The following is an 18,378-nucleotide window of genomic DNA, read 5'->3' as shown; positions in this document are numbered from 1 at the left end:
AGACGGAGTCTCTCTGTCACCCAGGTTAGAGTGCAGTGGCACAATCTCAGCTCACTGCAACCTCCGCCTCCCTGGTTCAAGCAATTATCCTGCCTCAGCCTCCTGAGTAGCTGGGATTACAGGCACCCGCAACCATGCCCGGCTAATTTTTTGTATTTTTAGTAGAGACAGGGTTTCACCATGTTGACCAGGATGGTCTCGATCTCCTGACCTTGTGATCTGCCCGCCTTGGCCTCCCAAAATGCTGGGATTACAGGTGTGAGCCACTGCTCCCAACCAAACAGGGCAACATTCTTGAGAGATCAGATGTTCTCTTGCATAATGGGCAGGTGAGCTCTGGAGTCACACTGCCTGGGTGTGAATCTCGGAGCTGTGTTTTCTTGGGGATGTCACCCAGACTGTTCTGTAGGTCTCCTCACTTGCAATATGGGGCATTAACAGTACTTGCCACCTGGGGTTACTGTGGTTAGTTACTGTGAGGATGAGATAAGGTGGTGGTTTTTAACTGTGGGTAGGATTTTGTCCCCCCTCAGCCCCACTCCTTCTTGGGGACATTTGGCAATGTATGACATTTTTGATGTCACAACAGGCAGGAAGAAGGTTACTGGCATTGAGTGAGTAAAGACCAGGGATGTTGTTAAGCATGGTGCAATGTCACCATGCTACCAAAAAAAAAAAAAAAAAAATCAGCACCTGTAATCCCAACTACTTGGGAGGCTGAGGGAGGAGAATCGCTTGAACCTGGGAGGCAAAGGTTGCAGTGAACCGAGATCGCGCCATTGCACTCCAGCCTGGGTGACACAGCGAGACACACCATAAAAAAAAAAAAAAAAAAAAAAAAAAAAGTTGAAAAACCCCGAAATACCACGATTCTAGCTAAGAACTCAGCAAGAGGCACATAGCACATAGTAAAGCCTCAATAAACACCACTGACCTTACTGAGGTTCTCTCTGCCCCCTAAGTCATAAGTGGGTGGCCTCACCAAGGGTGTGGTTCTCAGTCTGTACCTCTGGCACTGGGAAGCCCCGCCTGGCCACCCTAGAATGCACAACTAATCATAACTTCCAGATACGGAGCACTCACTCTATTCCAGGCCCTGTGCTGACAGCTTCGCGGCAAGCATTCTCTCCTGGGACTCCCCGACAACAGTGAGGTGTCTTGCTATTCCTGCCATTTTAGAGGAGGAAACTGAGGTTCAGGGAGGATCACAAGTCATCAAGCTAGTACTGTGCTTAAACTTAGGTCTAGCTGCTCTAAATATGCAGGAGAGTGTATATAAAGGGTTACCATTTAAAAAAAAAAAGTGAGGAACGGGCATGATGGCTCATGCCTGTAATCCTAGCACTTTGGGAGGCTGAGGCAGGTGGATCAAGAGGTCCGGAGTTCGAGACCAGCCTGAAAAACATGGTGAAACCCTGTCTCCACTAAAAATACAAAATTTAGCTGGCCTATAATCCCAGCTACAAGGGAGGCTGAGGCAGGAGAATCACTTGAACCCAGGAGGCGGAGGTAGTGGTGAGCCAAGATCACACCAAGCCAAGATCACACTGCTGCACTCCAGCCTGGGCAACAGAGTAAGACTCCATCGCAAAAAAAAAAAAAAAAAAAAAAAAGTGGGAAGAGGGTGTGCTTGTTTATGTATAAAATGTCCCTAGATTGGAACACAAAAAACTGGCAAAGATGGTTGTCTCCAGGGAGAATTGGGGACTTGGGAACAGGAGCTGAAGAACAACTTTTCTCTGTTGTGTTTGGAAGCATGTGAATGTATTATGTATTCAAAATATAAAAAAAATGAAGTTAAAGAGACTGTGCTCCTAGCTAGGAGTGTTTGTCTAAGTTGCCTGGGTGTGAGAGCACCTCGGGTGCTTTGTTAGAAATAGATTCCAAAGACACACCCAGAGCTACTTAAATCAGAATCCAAGGGCTTTGAAACCTGCATTTGACAAGCCAGGCTGATGAGTCTTGAGTCCAGGACAGTTTGGGAACAAGAACCCAGGACAACAGGATCCTAGCTCAGAAATGATTCCAGCTGGATCTCACATCCCTGCGGAAGTAGGGAGGTGGCTGTCTTAGGGGAATACGTAAAAGATGTCTAGGACGGCTGGGCATGGTGGCTCACGCCTGTAATCCTAGCACTTTGGGAGGCTGAGGCAGGTGGATCACCTGAGGTCAGGAGTTGGAAACCAGCCTGGCCAGCGTGGTGAAAGCCCATCTCTGCTAAAAATACAAAAATTAGCCGGGCGTGGTGGGTCATGCCTGTAGTCCCAGCTACTTGGGAGGCTGAGGCAGGAGAATCCCTTGAATCCAGGAGGCAGAGGTTGCAGTGAGCTGAAATCGTGCCGCTGTACTCCAGCTTGGGCAACAGAGTGAGACTTGGTCTCAAAAAAAAAAAGTCCAGGACTTCTCTGGGGAGCAGCGAAAGTTCACAGAGGTCCCTCCCCCATCCTACTTGATACCCTTCAGAAGTGTGGATTAGGCCAGGCGCGGTGGCTCATACCTGTAATCCCAACACTTTGGGAAGCTGAAGCGGGTGGATCACATGAGGCCAGGAGTTCAACACTAGCCTGGCCAACATGGTGAAACCTCCATCTGTACCAAAAAATACAAAAATTTAGCCAGGCGTGGTAATGTGCACCTGTTATCCCAGCTACTTGGGAGGCTGAGGCAGGAGGATCCTTTGAACCCGGAAGACGGAGGTTGCAGTGAGCCAAGATTTCACCACTGCACTCCAGCCTGGGTGACAGAATGAGACTTCGTCTCAAAACAAAACAAACAAACAAAAAAAGAAGTGTGGATCCCGGAGCATGTGACACAGGACTCCAAATGCTGCTGGAGGGAAAAGGAGGGTCCCCTTCCCCACCCAGACTATGAAGCTGCCGTTCACTGTGTCCCAGTCCGCACAGGACAAGAACTCAAGTCCACACTTTCCAAATTGTGTTTCTCCAGAGTCTTGGGGTTCTGTGAAGCACCTGGGACAACAATGACAGGAGAAAGAGAAATATCAGGCCTGCCGATGCTCCACCCACATTTCACTTCAGCCAGACTACATTATTTTATAAAACTAATTAAAAAATTGGTTTAAACTGTTCTTTTTTGAGACAGGGTCCCTCACTTAGGCTGGAGTCCAGTAGCACAATCAAGGCTCACCGCACCCTCTACTTCCCAGGCTCAAGCAGTCCTCCCGCCTCAGTCTCCCGAGTAGCTAGGATTACAGGCGCGTGCCTCCACACCCAACTAATTTTTGTATTTTGTGTAGAGACAGAGTTTTGCCACGTTGCCCAGGCTGGTCTCAAACTCTTGGGTTCAAGTCATCTACCTACCTCGTCCTCCTAAAGTGCTGGGATTACAGGCATGAGCATAACCGCTTTATATATTAGGTGTTTGGGACAGACAAAAATCTCAAACTCAAAGGCCTAATGAGGCCAAGAAAGTCACATGAGTGAAGCTGGCCTGGTGTGAGATAAGAGGGAGTGCTGGGGACTATGGAAAAAATAGGCCCTGGGGAGAGTGTGGCTACAGTGCAGCTGCTGCTCGCTGTTGCTCTGTAAGAAGGTGGTCCCATGCAGCTGGGGTTTCCAACATTTCTTTAATGTATGTATGTATGTATGTAATGTGTGTATGTATGTATATATATATTTATTTGAGACTGAATTTTGCTCATCGCCCAGGCTGGAGTGCAATGATGCGATCTTGGCTCACTGCAACCTCCGCCTCCCAGGTTCAAGTGATTCTTCTGCCTCAGCCTCCCAAGTAGCTGGGATTACACGTGCGCACCACCACGCCTGTCTAAGTTTTGTATTTTTAGTGGAGATGGGGTTTCACCATGTTGGTCAAGCTGATCTCAAACACTGCTGACCTCAGGTGATCCACCTGCCTCAGCCTCCCATAGTGCTGGGATTACAGGTGTGAGCCACCACGCCCAGCCGCCCATTTCAAACAAAGCCAGAATCAGCCCAAGTAAGATCTTTGTGAGGGCCTAGGCTCTGAGTCAGACCATCCAGGTTCAAATCCTGGCAATTTACTTAACTTCCACGGGCATGAATTTTACCTTCGGCAAAGTGGAGCTAATAATAGTACCCACCATATAAGGGTGCCGAGGGTGAAATGAGTTGATGCATAGTGCGTAGAATAGCAACTGCACATAATGATTTTTTTTTTTTTTTGAGATGGAGTCTTGCTCTGTTGCCCAGGCTGGAGTGCAGTGGTGTAATCTCAGCTCACTGCAACCTCTGCCTTCTGGATTCAAACAATTCTCCTTCCTCAGCCTCCCGAGTAGCTGGGATTACAGGTGTGTGCCAACACGCCCAGCTAATTTTTGTATTTTTAGTAGAGACGGGGTTTCACCATGTTGCCAAAGCTGGTCTTGAACTCCTGACCTTGTGATCCATCAGTCTTGGCCTCCCAAAGTGCTGAGATTACAGGTGTGAGCCACCATGCCCAGCCTTTTTTTTTTTTTTAAGACATCTTCCTCTGTTGTCCAGGTGGGAGTGCTGTGGCGTGATCTCAGCTCGCTGCAACCTCCACCTCCCGAGGTCAAGTGATCCTCCTGCCTCAGCCTCCTGTGTAGCCGGGATTACTGTGCACTACCACACCTGGCTAATTTTTGTATTTTTATTACAGATAGGGTTTCGTCATATTGGCCAGGCTGGTCTTGAGCTCCTGACTACAAGTGATCTGCCCGTCTCAGCCTTCCAAAGTGCTGGGATTATAGGCGTGAGCCACTGTGCCCGGCCGATATTCTCATGTTGTTATTTTTGAGACAGAGTCCCATTCTGTCACTCAGGCTGGAGTGCAGTGGCATCATTACTGCTGACTGCAGGCCTTACCTTCCAGGCTTATGCAGTCCTCCCACCTCAGCCTCTCAAATAGCTGGGACTGCAGGTGCACCACCACCATGCCCAGGCAATCTTTTTGTTTTTTGTAGAGACGGGGTCTCAAGATGCCCAGGCTGGTCTTGAACAACTGGGCTCAAGCGATCCTCCCACCTCAGCCTGTCTGTATTGAGATCACAAGTGAGCCACCATGCCCTGCTTATTTTGTTATTTTAAACAAATCCTGAGGCCGGGCGCGGTGGCTCAAGCCTGTAATCCCAGCACTTTGGGAGGCCGAGACGGGCGGATCACGAGGTCAGGAGATCGAGACCATCCTGGCTAACACAGTGAAACCCCGTCTCTACTAAAAATACAAAAACTTAGTCGGGCGAGGTGGCGGGCGCCTGTAGTCCCAGCTACTCGGGAGGCTGAGGCAGGAGAATGGCGTAAACCCGGGAGGTGGAGCTTGCAGTGAGCTGAGATCCGGCCACTGCACTCCAGCCTGGGTGACAGAGCAAGACTCTGTCTCAAAAAAAAAAAAAAAAATCCTGATAAAAATCTCACTTACATAATATTCCTGCCCAAATGCACAATCTGATTATAATAAAGAGACAACATCTGGGCCAGGCATGGTGGCTCATACCTGTAATAAGATGGGAGGATAGATCTCTTGAGCCAGGAGTTTGCGAGCAGCCTGGGCAACACAGTCAGTCCTTGTCTCCACAAAAAAGTGAAAAAAACAGCCAGGGCAACATGGCAAAACCCTGTCTCTACAAAAAATATGAAGATTAGCTGTGCATGGTGGCAGGCACCTGTAGTACTAGCCATTTGGGAGGCTGAAGTGAGAGGATCGCTTGAGCTTGGGAGGTCAAAGCTGTAGTGAGCTGTGATCATGCCACTGTACTCCAGCCTGGGTGACAGAGTAAGATCCTGTCTCAAAAAAAAAAAAAAAAAAAGAAATTTAAAGACAAAGGCTAGCCTGGGTGCCGGGGCTCACAACTGCAATCTCAGCACTTTGGGAGGCCAAGGTGGGAGGATCCCTTGAAGCCAGGAGTTCAAGACCAGCCTGGGCAAGAGAGAGGCCCTGATTCTACAAAAAATACAAACATTATCCAGACGTAGTGGCATGTGCCTATATTCCCAGCTACTCAGGAGGCTGAGATGGAAGGATTGCTTGAGCCTAAGAGGCTGAGGCTGCACTCTAGTGTGGGTGACAGAGCAAGTCCCTGTCTCAAACACAAACAAATAAAAAAAAAAAAAGGCTGAGGAATTGTTCCAAATTAAAGGAGACTAAGGCTGGGCGCAGTGGCTCATGCCTGTAATCCTAGCACTTTGGAAGGCCAAGGCGAGTGGATCACTTGAGGCTGGGAGTCTGAGACCAGCCTGTCCAACATGGTGAAACATCTTCTCTACTAAAAATACAAAAATTAGCCAGGTGTGGTGGCGGGCACCTGTAATCCCAGCTACTCGGGCGGCTGAGGCAGAAGAATCACTTGAACCTAGGAGGCAGAGTTTGCAGTGAGCCAAGATCACGCCACTGCACTCCAGCCTGGGCGACAGAGTGAGACTCTGTCTCAAAAAAGTAATAATGAAATAAAAAGAATAAAGGAGACTAGGAAGTGACATCTCATTGTGATACACAATCCTCAAGTGGAAAAAACGTGGCTGGAAGGGACATTACTGGGATATTTAGGAAACTGAACAGGAATGTTGTATCTGATAATTGCCTGGATTTCAGCACTGGATTGTCGTTACATCGGGAAATGTCCTTAGTTTTAGGAGGAGTATTTAGGCATGAAGGACCATATGCGTAACTACAGCACATGGCTCGGGGAAGACAGTCCCTCCTCAGCCTTCAGTCAGTGTCTGTGACTTTGCCAGTTTCCTGAGGGGTCGAGCACGAGGACACTCTGCTTTCTTGTCTCAGCTCTCATACTGCAAACAAGTGTCCTTTTCATGGTCTACTTAGTGTCACATTTTCCACATTTTTATGCTTTTTGTTGGTGATTTTGCCGTTTATAATGGTTCCCAGCTGGGTGCAGTGGCTCATGCCTATAAACCCACTGCTTTGGGAGGCCAAGGAAAGAGGATCACTTGAGTTCAGGAGTTCAAGACCAGCTTGGGTAACACAGCGAGACCCCATCTCGATAAAATTTTTTAGAAAAATTAGCTGGACATGGCTGGGCACAGTAGCTTGTGCCACTGCACTCCAGCTTGGGTAATAGAGTAAGACTCCATCTCAAAAAAAAAAAAAAAGAAAAAAAATATATATATATATATTAGGCCGGGCAGTGGCTCACGCCTATAATCCCAGCACTTTGGGAGGCTAAGGCAGGTGGATCATGGGGTCAGGAGTTCCAGACCAGCCGACATAGCGAAACCCCATCTCTACTGAAAATACAAAAAATTAGCTGGGTGTGGTAGTAGGTGCCTGTAATCCTAAGTATTCAGGAGGCTGAGGCAGGAGAATCGCTTGAAACCAGAAGGTGGGCTGGGTGCAGTGGCTCCCATCTGTAATCCCAGCACTTTGGGAGACCAAGGTAGGTGGTCTGCTTGAGGTCAGGAGATCGAGACCAGCCTGGCCAACATGGTAAAACCCTGTCTCTACTAAAAACACAAAAATCAGCTGGGTACGGTGGTGCATGCCTGTAATCCCAGCTACTCAAGAGGCTGAGGCAGGAGAATCACTTGAACCTGGAAGGCAAAGTTTGTAGCGAGCGGAGATTGTGCCACTGCACTCCAACCTGGGGAACAAAGTGAGATTTTATCTCAAAGAAAAAAAAAAAAAAAGAAGAAAGAAGCCAGAAGGTGGAGGTTGCAGTGAGCTGAGATAGTGCCATTGCACTCCAGCCTGGGCAACAAGAGCAAAACTCTGTCTCAAAAAAAAAATATATATATACACACACACACACACACATGTGTATATATGCATATATATTTATGTGTGTACATATGTATATATTTGCGTGTGTGTATACACATATACATATATATACACACACACATAAAGTAGAATAAACAAAATTGTCCCCAAGTGTAATACTAGAATGCTGTCTAATATTCCTCAATGCAAGACGGTTATGATGGACACACATATGGAGAAAATAGGTATGTTAGATAAGCTTTATTTAGGCATGTGTTCTAGTCCTGTGGGCTGTGAGTTCAATGGTAACAACTCAACCATATATATATATATATATATATGTATGTATGTATATTTCTTTAAACAGAAATACACATAGAACAAGATTACATATTGATCAGCTGATGAAAATATCATGACCAAAGCTCACAGGAACGCAACCCTGTATTTCTCCTAGGAGCGATGGTTCGGTATGTGCTAAGTCACTGTTCACGGTGACTTTACAGATTGTGCCACTGCATTGCAGCCTGGGTGACAGAGTGAGGCTCTGTCTCAAAAAAAAAAAAAGACTTCTAAAGAAAAGACTGAATATGTATTTCAGATAGACACTATTCATGCAACTTTTTGTAGGTTTAAAATTTCTCAAAATAAAATGTTGAATTTTTTTCTTTTTTTGAGACAGAGTTTCACTCTTGTTGCCCAGGTGGGAGGGCAGTGGCGTGATCTCGGCTCACCGCAACCTCCACCTCCCGGGTTCAAGCGATTCTCCTGCCTCAGCCTCCAGAGTAGCAGGGATTACAAGCATGCGCCACCACGCACGACTAATTTTGTATTTTTAGTAGACACGGGGTTTCTCCATGTTGGTCAGGCTGGCCTCGAACTCCCGACCTCAGATGATCTGCCCGCCTCGACCTCCAAGAGTGCTAGGATTACAGGCGTGAGCCACCGTGCCGAGCAAAGTTTTCCTTTTTTTTAGAGCGTCTCCCTCTGTTGCCCAGGCTGGAGTATAGTGGTGTTACCATAGCTCATTGCAGCCTTGGCCTCCTGGGCTCAGGCAATCTTCCTGCCTCAATCTCTCAAAGGAGCTGGAATTGCAGGTGCGATGCCTGGCTAATTTTTGCATTTTTTGTTTGAGATGGGGTCTCAAACTCCTGGGCTCAAGAGATCCTCCTGCCTTGGCCTCCTGAATAGCTGAGACCACAGGTGTGTGCCACCATACCTGGCTTAAAATTTGTTTTTTTTTTTTTTTTTTGAGACGGAGTCTCGCTCTGCCGCCCAGGCTGGAGTGCAGTGGCCGGATCTCAGCTCACTGCAAGCTCCGCCTCCCGGGTTCGCGCCATTCTCCTGCCTCAGCCTCCCGAGTAGCTGGGACTACAGGCGCCCGCCACTGCGCCCAGCTAGTTTTTTGTATTTTTTTTAGTAGAGACGGGGTTTCACCGTGTTAGCCAGGATGGTCTCGATCTCCTGACCTCGTGATCCGCCCGTCTCGGCCTCCCAAAGTGCTGGGATTACAGGCTTGAGCCACCGCGCCCGGCCTAAAATTTGTTTTAAGTTTTCGTAGAGGCTCACCTAATCAGGGTGAGGCATAATACCAGTAGCCCAGGCCCAATAAAAACAAGACACAGGAAGGAGGCGTCCTTATGAGTATATTTATGTGTCACACACACATGTACACACTCAACGCTGGACAGAAGGGAGGTTGAGACGGACAGGAGGAGGCACCCAGGTGGCACTGGCACAGGGGAGGAGAGGGGACACAGCGAGTGTGTGGCCCCACTTTGGCCCCCTCCGGCTCTTCCTGGAGCTGGAAGAACAGGAAATGCTTATTCTCTTAGAGGACAGTTTCAAAGTGCAGAAATTTCTCTTACAAAAAGCCTCTTCCCTCCACGCTCTGCCCCTTGCTGAAGCCCAGCCCCTTGCACAGGCTGTCCGTGAGGCTGGGGCAGGACAAGGTCATGGGGAAGGGCGTAAGGCCAAAGAATTGGAAGGGCCCAGACCACATGGGCCTAGGCATAGTGGCTGCCGGGCGTCAGGGGGTGGTCCCCTCTGTGGTCCAGCTGGTCCTGTAAGCGAGCAAACTCCGCCAGCTCGTTGAGCTCCTGGAACTGTCGGTCCGTCTTATGGCTGACCAGTGAGCGGTAGAAGTGGACGGCGAAGACAATAAAGATCAGGCCGAAGGGCACCATGATGGTGGTCGAGGCGATGGCGGCTGCCTGGCCCGGGGTGATGCCGCTGGTGCTGACGTTGGCGGCTGCACCACTGGCGGGGGGCTTGCTGGTGGGCCTCGGCTGGCCTGGCTGCTTCTTGAGGGGCAAGAACTTGACCCAGCAGAGCAGCACGACCTCGGCCAGGAAAAGCAGCGTGCCGATGACGGTGGAGAAGGCCCAGGCCAGCTCGATGTGGCGGTGCATGCGCTCGTGGGGGGACTCCTTGACCGAGTTGAGGTTGTGCACGTTGCTCACTGCCTCGATGTTGGGCAGGATGCAGGTGCTGATCATGAGTGCAAACAGGTGCACAGCCACCAGCACCGTGGTGCAGGCACTGAAGGCGATGAGCAGCCCTGGCGGGTAGTCGTGGTCAGCGTCCAGTTGCACCTCCACCATCGCCACCTGCAGGGGGACAGGCGGAATGAGTGCCAGCAGTCCCAGCCCCCACTGCTAATCTTCAGTCCTGGCTCTCCTCCTGTCAGGCTCTGCGACCCTGGTCAGTCGCGTGGCCTCTCCAAGCCTCAGTTTTCATTTATCTATAATGGGGATAGTAAGGCCTATTCACCTGGGGATGAGAGTGGCATAAAGTCCTACAGAGAGCAGGAGCCAAGGCCGCCTGGATCTGAATCCCAGTCCTGGCACTCACTAACTGTGCAACCCTGGGAAAGTCACTTAACCTCTCTAAGCCTCAACTTATCTGTAGAAATAGGGATATAATACTAGTTCATAGGATTTTTTTTTCCCCCAGACAGAGTCGTGTTCTTTTGCCCAGGCTGGAGCCCAGTGGTGCGATCTCGGCTGACTGCAACCTCCACCTCCTAGGTTCAAGTGATCCTCCTGCCTCAGCCTCCCAAGTACCTGGGACTACAGGCATGTGCCTACACTTGACTACTTTTTTGTACTTTTGGTACAGACAGGGTTTCACCACGTTGGCCAAGCTAGTCTCAAACTTCCAACCTCAGGTGATCCACCTGCCCGCCTCAGCCTCCCAAAGTGCGGGGATTACAGGTATGAGCCACCACACCCAGCCAATTCATAGAATTATTTTAACAATTAAATGAGAGCTGGTACATGGTACCACCTCCCAAATCACGGCTATTACCACCTGGTCAGGTATTAGAAACCAGCCGCAGGACAGGCACAGTGGCTCACGCCTGTAATCTCTACACTTTGTGGAGGCCGCGGTGGGAGGACTGCTTGAGGCCAGGAGTTAGAGAGTAGCCAGGCAACACAGAGAAACCTCACCTCTACAAAAAATTTTTTTAAATTAGCTGGGGGTGGTGGTGTACACCTGTAGTTCTGGCTACTTGGGAGTCTGACGGAGAAGGATTGCTGGAGCACAGGAGTTTGAGTTGGTGGTGAGCTATGACCGCACCACCGCCCTCCAGTCTGGGCACCAGAGCAAGACCTTATCTCTAAAAAAAATAAAATCAGGCCGGGGCCAGTGGCTCATGCCTGTAATTCCAGCACTTTGGGAAGCTGAGGTGGGTGGATCACCTGAGGTCAGGAGTTGGAGATGAGCCTGGCTAACATGGTGAAACCCCATCTCTACTAAAAATTAAAAAAAATAGCTGGGCGTAGTGGCACACGCCTGTAATCCCAGCTACTTGGGAGGCTGAGGCAGGAGACTCACTTGAACCCGGGCAGTGGATCGTGCCACTGCACTCCAGCCTGGGCAACAGAGTGAGACTCTAACTCAAAAATAATAGTAACAATTAAATAATTAAATTAAAATTAACACCAACCACCATCAGTGGTCAAAATGGTAAATTTTGTTATACGTGTTTTACTATGGTTAAAATAAAAGCATTTAAAAAAGCAATCACCCGCCACCATTCCTGTTGGCCCCACATCCTCACACCCAAGCAGAGGCTTCTCCTTCATGCCCTGCTCTGAGGACATGCAGAGGGGTGGTGGCTGCTCTCCCAGGGCACACCCAGGCCCTTCTGAGAACACAGTGCACGACCTGAGAAGTACAGAGCAGGCTTCCCAGAAGCGACGGGCTCAGCTGGTGCAGGCTGGGTGGCCAGTACACCCTGGGGCTGTCTCCTCCCCAGCTGCAGGGCTGACCACCAGCTGTCCCCAGTTCCTGGAGACCTGTGAACCCGAGGTCACCAGGAGCATGCTCCGGGCCAGACACCCGCTGCTCCTCACCTGGGCCTTGCAAGTCACCCCGATGCAAAGGAGCCAGCTCATCAGATCTGGGCTGGGAACAGCCAGCAGTGGGCACACAACCATGGTCAACCCATGAGGGCTGGAGGGACGGGGGTAGGGAGATGGCGGTACCTATGGCAGTCATTCCATCAAGGACAGTGACTCTTTATAAGGTGTTTGCTATGTATGTGGCAGGCTCAGAGTGGACAGCCTAATGTTGAAGTTTCTCCATTAGCCGCACACCAGCCTGGCCCCCAGCAAGCAGGGAATTCCTGTCCTCACCCCTCCTGCCCTAGGTAGGGGTGTGGGCTCCTTCCTTCCCCACTGCTCTCCTTTTACAGTCTGCCTGGCTTCGACCCTGACTCCCCTGCCCTTGATTAGGCTGTATGACTCTGGCAAGCTCTCAACTTTCTGCACCTCTGTTTCCACATCTGTAAAATGGGAATAAATGGGACAAGCCTCGAAGGCTTCTTGTGAGGATTAAGAGTCAATCCATGTAAAACAGGTAGTGTCTGGCACACAACAAACCCTCAATAAAAGCGAGCTTTATTATTACCCAGTTTAGGAACCTCATCCCCACCCCACAGTCTCTTTATAACATCCTCCTGGGGCTTCTACCCTCCTGCAGAGGGGCACGCTCAGGCAGAAAGAACGCCAGGTCAAATCGGCAAACCCATGTTCCAGCTCCATAACTGCCTGTTCACCCGTAACCTTGGCCAAGACCCTCCTCTCCACCCATAAAAGAAGGGGATGCAGTGAGATGAAGGTCACAATCTGGATCTGACTTGGGGTCGGATATCTCTGAGAATCTGAAGATGGTGGACACTATCCTTTTCTTTTTTTTTTGATGGAGTCACTCTACCGCCCAGGCTGGAGTACAATGGTGTAATCTCAGCTCACTGCAACCTCTGGCTCATGGATTCAAGTGATTCTCCTGCCTCAGCCTCCCGAGTAGCTGGGATTACAAGGGCCTGCCACCACGCCCAGCTAATTTTTCTATTTTTAGTAGAGATGGGGTTTCACCATGTTGGCCAGGCTGGTCTCGAACTTCTGACCTCGTGATCCACCCGCCTCGGCCTCCCAAAGTGCTGGGATTACAGGCGTGAGCCACCGCACCTGGCCTTGACACTCTCCTTAAAACAGCCAAGTATCATTTATTGACAGGACTTTTCTGACAATTTCAACGGGATTCGCAGGCTTTTGTCTAAGAATGCCCTCAGTGGATGTCGGTATGTACTTTTCAGTCCAGGCGTTTACAAAACATTTCAAACTCATATAAATTTGGGGCAATGCCATCAGAATTTCTACCGTGTTTAAGATCTTTGGTGGCCAAAAGCCAGCCCTGAGAATTCTGAGTCCATGCGGGTGAGGGTGTCTCAGCACATGTGGGTGCTGGACACAAGACGTGGCACAGGTCACCAGGCCACGGCAGGTGGAGGGCCACATCCTGCAGCTCCCTTGTCTCTGCACCCGGGTCTGCCCACACCTGGAAGAGGAGAGCCCCTTCCAGCAGCCAGTGTCTCCTGCCACCTCCCCACCCCCAGCACTTCCTCTTCCTGCTCTGGTCTGCCACCCCGGAACCTGAAACCGGAGACAGGACAAGCAGCAGCGGCCGTTAGTGAGCTGCCCCAGGTCCACTGCTACTGATCCACTCACTGGAAATGTCTGGAGCCTTTAGGTGTCTTAGGCCCTGAGCTGGCCGCTGGGGTGTGTATGAGGGGCCTATACACAGGTCTACAGTCCTACTCTGCTTCCTACTTGGTGCCTCACCTGCACCCCAGCCACCCTCAAGGTAGTGTCTCTCCCCCTCTATGCAGTCAGGACCACAGAGCACACCACACGGCTGGCTGCAAACTGGCTCCTCCACTTACACAGCTATTGACCTTGGATAAGGTTCTCAACCTCTCTGTACCACAGCTTCCACATCTATAAAATAGAGGCTGACAGGCGTGGTGGCTCATGCCTGTAATCCCAGCACATTGGGAAACTGAGGCGGGCGGATCACTTGAGGCTGGGAGTTCCAGACCAGCCTGGCCAACATGGTGAAACCCTGTCTCTACTAAAAATACAAAAATTAGCCAGGCGTGGGCCGGGCACGGTGGCTCATGCCTGTAATCTCAGCACTTTGGGAGGCCAAGGCAGGCAGATAACTTGAGGTTAGGAGTTCAAGACCAGCCTGGCCAACATGGTGAAGCCCCGCCTCTACTAAAAATACAAAAAAATTAGCTGCGTGTGGTGGGACGCACCTGTAATCCCAGAAAATTGGGAGGCTGAGGCACAAGTATCGTGTGAACCTGGAGGTGGAGGCTGCAGTGAGCTGAAATTGTGCCATTGCACTCCAGCATAGGCAACAGAGTGAGACACCATCTCCAAAAAAAAAAAAAAAAAAAAAAAATTAGCTGGGGTGTGGTGGTGGGCACCTGTAATCCCAGCTAATTGGGAGGCTGAGGTTGTAGTGAGCCAAGATAGCACCACTGCACTCCAGTCTGGGTGACAGAGCACGGTCTGTCTCAAAAAAAAAAAAAAAAAAAAAAAGAGAATCCCATGAGTTATTAATACCATTATTCTTCTTTCACAAACAAGGAAACTGAGGCTCAGAAAGGTGATGTCAGCTGTCCAAAGGGTTACTCTGCTGCTGGATTCAAAACCAAGTCCACTTGGCTCCACAGCCCGGGTATGAAGGGGGCAAAGGAGCACCTCCTTCACATGGTTGCTGAGATTAAATGTAGTTTTCATATCTAGATGTTTAGCATAGCGCCAGCTACAGCAGCTCAACAAATCTTGGTTAAAAAGAAAAACACAGGGCTGGCTTGGCCGGGCGCGGTGGCTCAAGCCTGTAATCCCAGCACTTTGGGAGGCCGAGACGGGCAGATCACGAGGTCAGGAGATCAAGACCATCCTGGCTAACACGGTGAAACCCCGTCTCTACTAAAAAATACAAAAATCTAGCCGGGCGAGGTGGCGGGCGCCTGTAGTCCCAGCTACTTGGGAGGCTGAGGCAGGAGAATGGCATAACCCTGGGAGGCGGAGCTTGCAGTGAGCTGAGATCCGGCCACTGCACTCCAGCCTGGGCGACAGAGCGAGACTCCGCCTCAAAAAAAAAAAAAAAGAAAAACACAGGGCTGGGCGCAGTGGCTCATGTCTGCAATCCCAGCACTTTGGGAGGCTGAGGCAGGCAGATCACATGAGGTTGGGAGTTCGAGACAAGCCTGACCAACATGGAGAAACCCTGTCTCTACTAAAAATACAAAATTAGCTGGGCATGGTAGCGCTAATGTGAGACCCTATTGCACACACATACAGAAAAAAAAATTAGCTGGGTATAGTGGGCATGCCTGTAGCCCCAGCTACCTTTTTTTTTTTTTTTGAGATGGAGTCTCACTCTGTCACCCAGGCTGGAGTGCAGTGGCATGATTCGGTTCACTGCAACCTCCCCCTCCCGAGTTCAAGCGATTCTCCTGCCTCAGCCTCCTGAGTAGCTGGGATTACAGGCGCCTGCCACCATGCCCAGCTAACTTTTGTATTTTAGTAGAGACGGGGTTTCATCATGTTGGTCAGGCTGGTCTCAAACTCCTGACCTCAGATGATCTCCCTGCCTCAGCCTCACAAAGTGCTGGGATTACAGGTGTGAGCCACTGTGCCCAGCCAGTCCCGGCTACTTGAGAGGCTAAGGCAGGAGGATCCCTTGAGCCCAGGAGTTCGAGGCTGCAGTGAGCTATGATCGCATCACTACACTACACACTGGGCAACAGAGCAAGACTCTATCTCTAAAAAAAAAGAAAAGAAAAAAGGAGAAAAACAGAGCTTGAAGTCCATGGAAGAGAAATAGTGCCTGGATACCCTCAGCTCAGGCTGGAGACAGGGACCCCATATGCCCACCTTCCAACCCCGACTCTGGACCTCGCTTGCTATATTTAGAGGCAGCTCCAGCTCCAAACCCCAGCCACAAGGATGTGCACCCCACGCCACACCTGGCCTGATGGCCACCTCCACAGGACAGAGACCACCGCATTCCACACCGTTAGTCACACCCACAGGCTTCAGGGCCAGAAAGCAGTGCAGCTGTTGGGACGCACGTGGCCCGGGGACACCCACAGTCGCCAGCTCTCCCTGAGGTCTTGGGCTGCGGAGAGGGGAGAGGCTCTCCGAGGAAGAAGAAAGGGCCTGCTGCCCGGCTCCGGAAGAAACCCCATTACCCTCACTGGATCCTACGATTCCTGGAACTCCGTGCACATAGGCAGGCTTTATGTGCCCACACTTGGGACCAAGTTCAATGCCACAGGGTTCAGGGGGCTGTGTAAAAGAATGATTCAAAGTGAGAAGAAAGGAACGGTTGGCACGTGTCACGGAGCTGGATGAAAAATTCACAGGAATAAATACCACCACTTTTTCCAGGCTACTTCTTGCTCTGGAAATCTCCCCTCGGGTGGGGAGGGTGAGGGCCCAGGGGCCCTGCAGATCTGGCAGCTGACTGCCAGATCCCCAGCTGAGCCCCAGCGAGATTGGATCAGATCAGATCGCATGCAGCTTCACAAGGTAAATATAGCCCGTCAGCCCAAAATAAACAGCCCCCAGCCAGCCACTGGCCGCCTGAACCTGGCGAGGCAAACCCTATAAGGGATAGGAAAGGCGAAAGACCACCAGCCCCACCTCACGCTAGTCCATGGATCCCCCCAGTAGGGTGTTGGCTAGAGATGCCAAACCTTAGCAAGGGCCAAGAAGAGGGTTACATAATTCTGCGAAGGGCAGGGCCTGGGTGGCCCTGGCAGACTGTACCAGGCGTCAGCCCACCTCGCCTGAGTGCCAGCTATCTCTCCTGGCTCCTGCTGGGCTCCATGGAGACCCTGGGCACCGGGCACCTGCCAGTCCAGGCCCTCTGAGGCAGCCCTCCCATGCTGGGCCTGACCTCAGCTCCCACAGCCTTCCTTCCCCCGGCCTAGTTCTTTTCTTGACCACCCTTTTAGGAGGGTGTGTGGCTGCAGCCTGGAACATGAGGCCCTCTAGGCTGCAATCATGCAGCGTCACCCGGAGCTGTCTGAGCCTGCTGGCCCCACCTCAAATGCAAACCATCTCTTAAGAGGGTATTGAGGTCTAGTGTGCAGTGGTTTACAAAGTCTTGACCATGACAGTCCAGGACTCCACGTTTCTATAAATAGACACACATGCGTTTATAACAGAAACAAAAGTTTCATCAGTCAACATTTAGCCTTACAGCACACCAATAAGGTCTTGCAAGATGCAATGTGCGCTGCGACTTTGTTTCATTTCATCCTTATCTCATTCTAAAAACGGCCAGGAGCTTGGTACCAAAGTTATCAAAAGAAAGAAACAACAAAATGTGCTGGTTGCAACTTACTACATTTGTTACAAGCCATGAATAGGCTGAATTTGCATACAGGGTCGGGGGGCACAGACCCAGACTTTCTCTTCAACCGGCTAATTCTTTTTCTGAGGCAGGGTCTCACTCTGTCGCCCAGGCTGGGGTGCAATTGGGTAATCACAGCTCACGGCAGCCTCAACCTCTCGGGTTCAGTGATCCTCCCATCTCAGCGTCCCAAACAGCTGGGACTAGAGGCACACACCAACACGCCTGGTTAATTTTTTTTTTTTTTTTTTTTTTTTTTTGAGACGGAGTCTCACTCTGTCGCCCCGGCTGGAGTGCAGTGGTGCGATCTCAGGTCACTGCAACCTCCGCCTCCCGTGTTCACGCCATTCTCCTGCCTCAGCCTCCCAAGTAAGTAGCTGGGACTACAGGCGCCCACCACCACGCCCGGCTAATTTTTTGTATTTTTTAGTAGAGACGGGGTTTCACCGTGTTAGCCAGGATGGTCTCGATCTCCTGACCTCGTGATCTGCCAGCCTCAGCCTCCCAAACTGCTGGGATTACAGGCGTGAGCCATCGTGCCCAGCCATAAATATTTTTTGATAAGGGTATAATATAAGCTCAAAAGTTTGGAGACAGGGCCGGGCACGGTGGCTCACACCTGTAATCCCAGCACTTTGGGAGGTCGAGCTGGGCGGATCATCTGAGGTTGGGAGTTCGAGACCAGCCTGACCAACATGGAGAAACCCCATCTCTACTAAAAATATAAAATTAGCCGGGCATGGTGGCACATGCCTATAACCCCAGCTACTCGGGAGGCTGAGGCTGAAGAATCGCTTGAACCCAGGAGGCAGATCGCACCATTCTACTCAAACCTGGGCAACAAGAGCAAAACTCAGTCTCAAAAAACAAACAAACAAAAAAGATTGGCTTAGATCAGAGGTCAGCAAACTAGAGCCTGCAGACAGTAGTTTTTTTTTTTTTTTTTTTTTTTTTTTGAGGGGAATTTCGCTTTGCATC

The 18,378-nt window shown here is 50.5% G+C and overlaps 1 protein-coding gene and 1 pseudogene across 2 annotated transcripts in view; one reads left to right on the top strand and one right to left on the bottom strand.

Moving 5' to 3' along the window:
• LOC112635371 lies at positions 1–4,340 on the top strand (annotated as a pseudogene).
• A 4,962-nt stretch (positions 4,341–9,302) lies between these two features.
• ORAI1 (ORAI calcium release-activated calcium modulator 1) overlaps positions 9,303–18,378 on the bottom strand; it is a 16,452-nt gene continuing 7,376 nt past the window's right edge. The window contains exons 2-3 of one of the 2 annotated variants that reach the window (XM_025402218.1): positions 9,958–10,283; positions 9,303–9,912 (exon numbers count right to left, since the gene is read on the bottom strand). In XM_025402218.1, the coding sequence (XP_025258003.1) occupies positions 9,681–9,912; positions 9,958–10,283 (558 nt within the window). In that variant the 3' untranslated portion in view covers positions 9,303–9,680. Of the gene's footprint in view, positions 10,284–18,378 lie in introns of both variants that reach the window. The other variant, XM_025402217.1, reaches the window with a different exon arrangement.

Source organism: Theropithecus gelada, chromosome 11 (genome assembly GCF_003255815.1).
Source record: "Theropithecus gelada isolate Dixy chromosome 11, Tgel_1.0, whole genome shotgun sequence".
NCBI classification, from domain to species: Eukaryota; Metazoa; Chordata; class Mammalia; order Primates; family Cercopithecidae; genus Theropithecus; species Theropithecus gelada.
The sequence above is the reverse complement of the archived record's forward strand: the minus strand, read 5'-3'. Positions and strand labels throughout refer to the sequence as shown.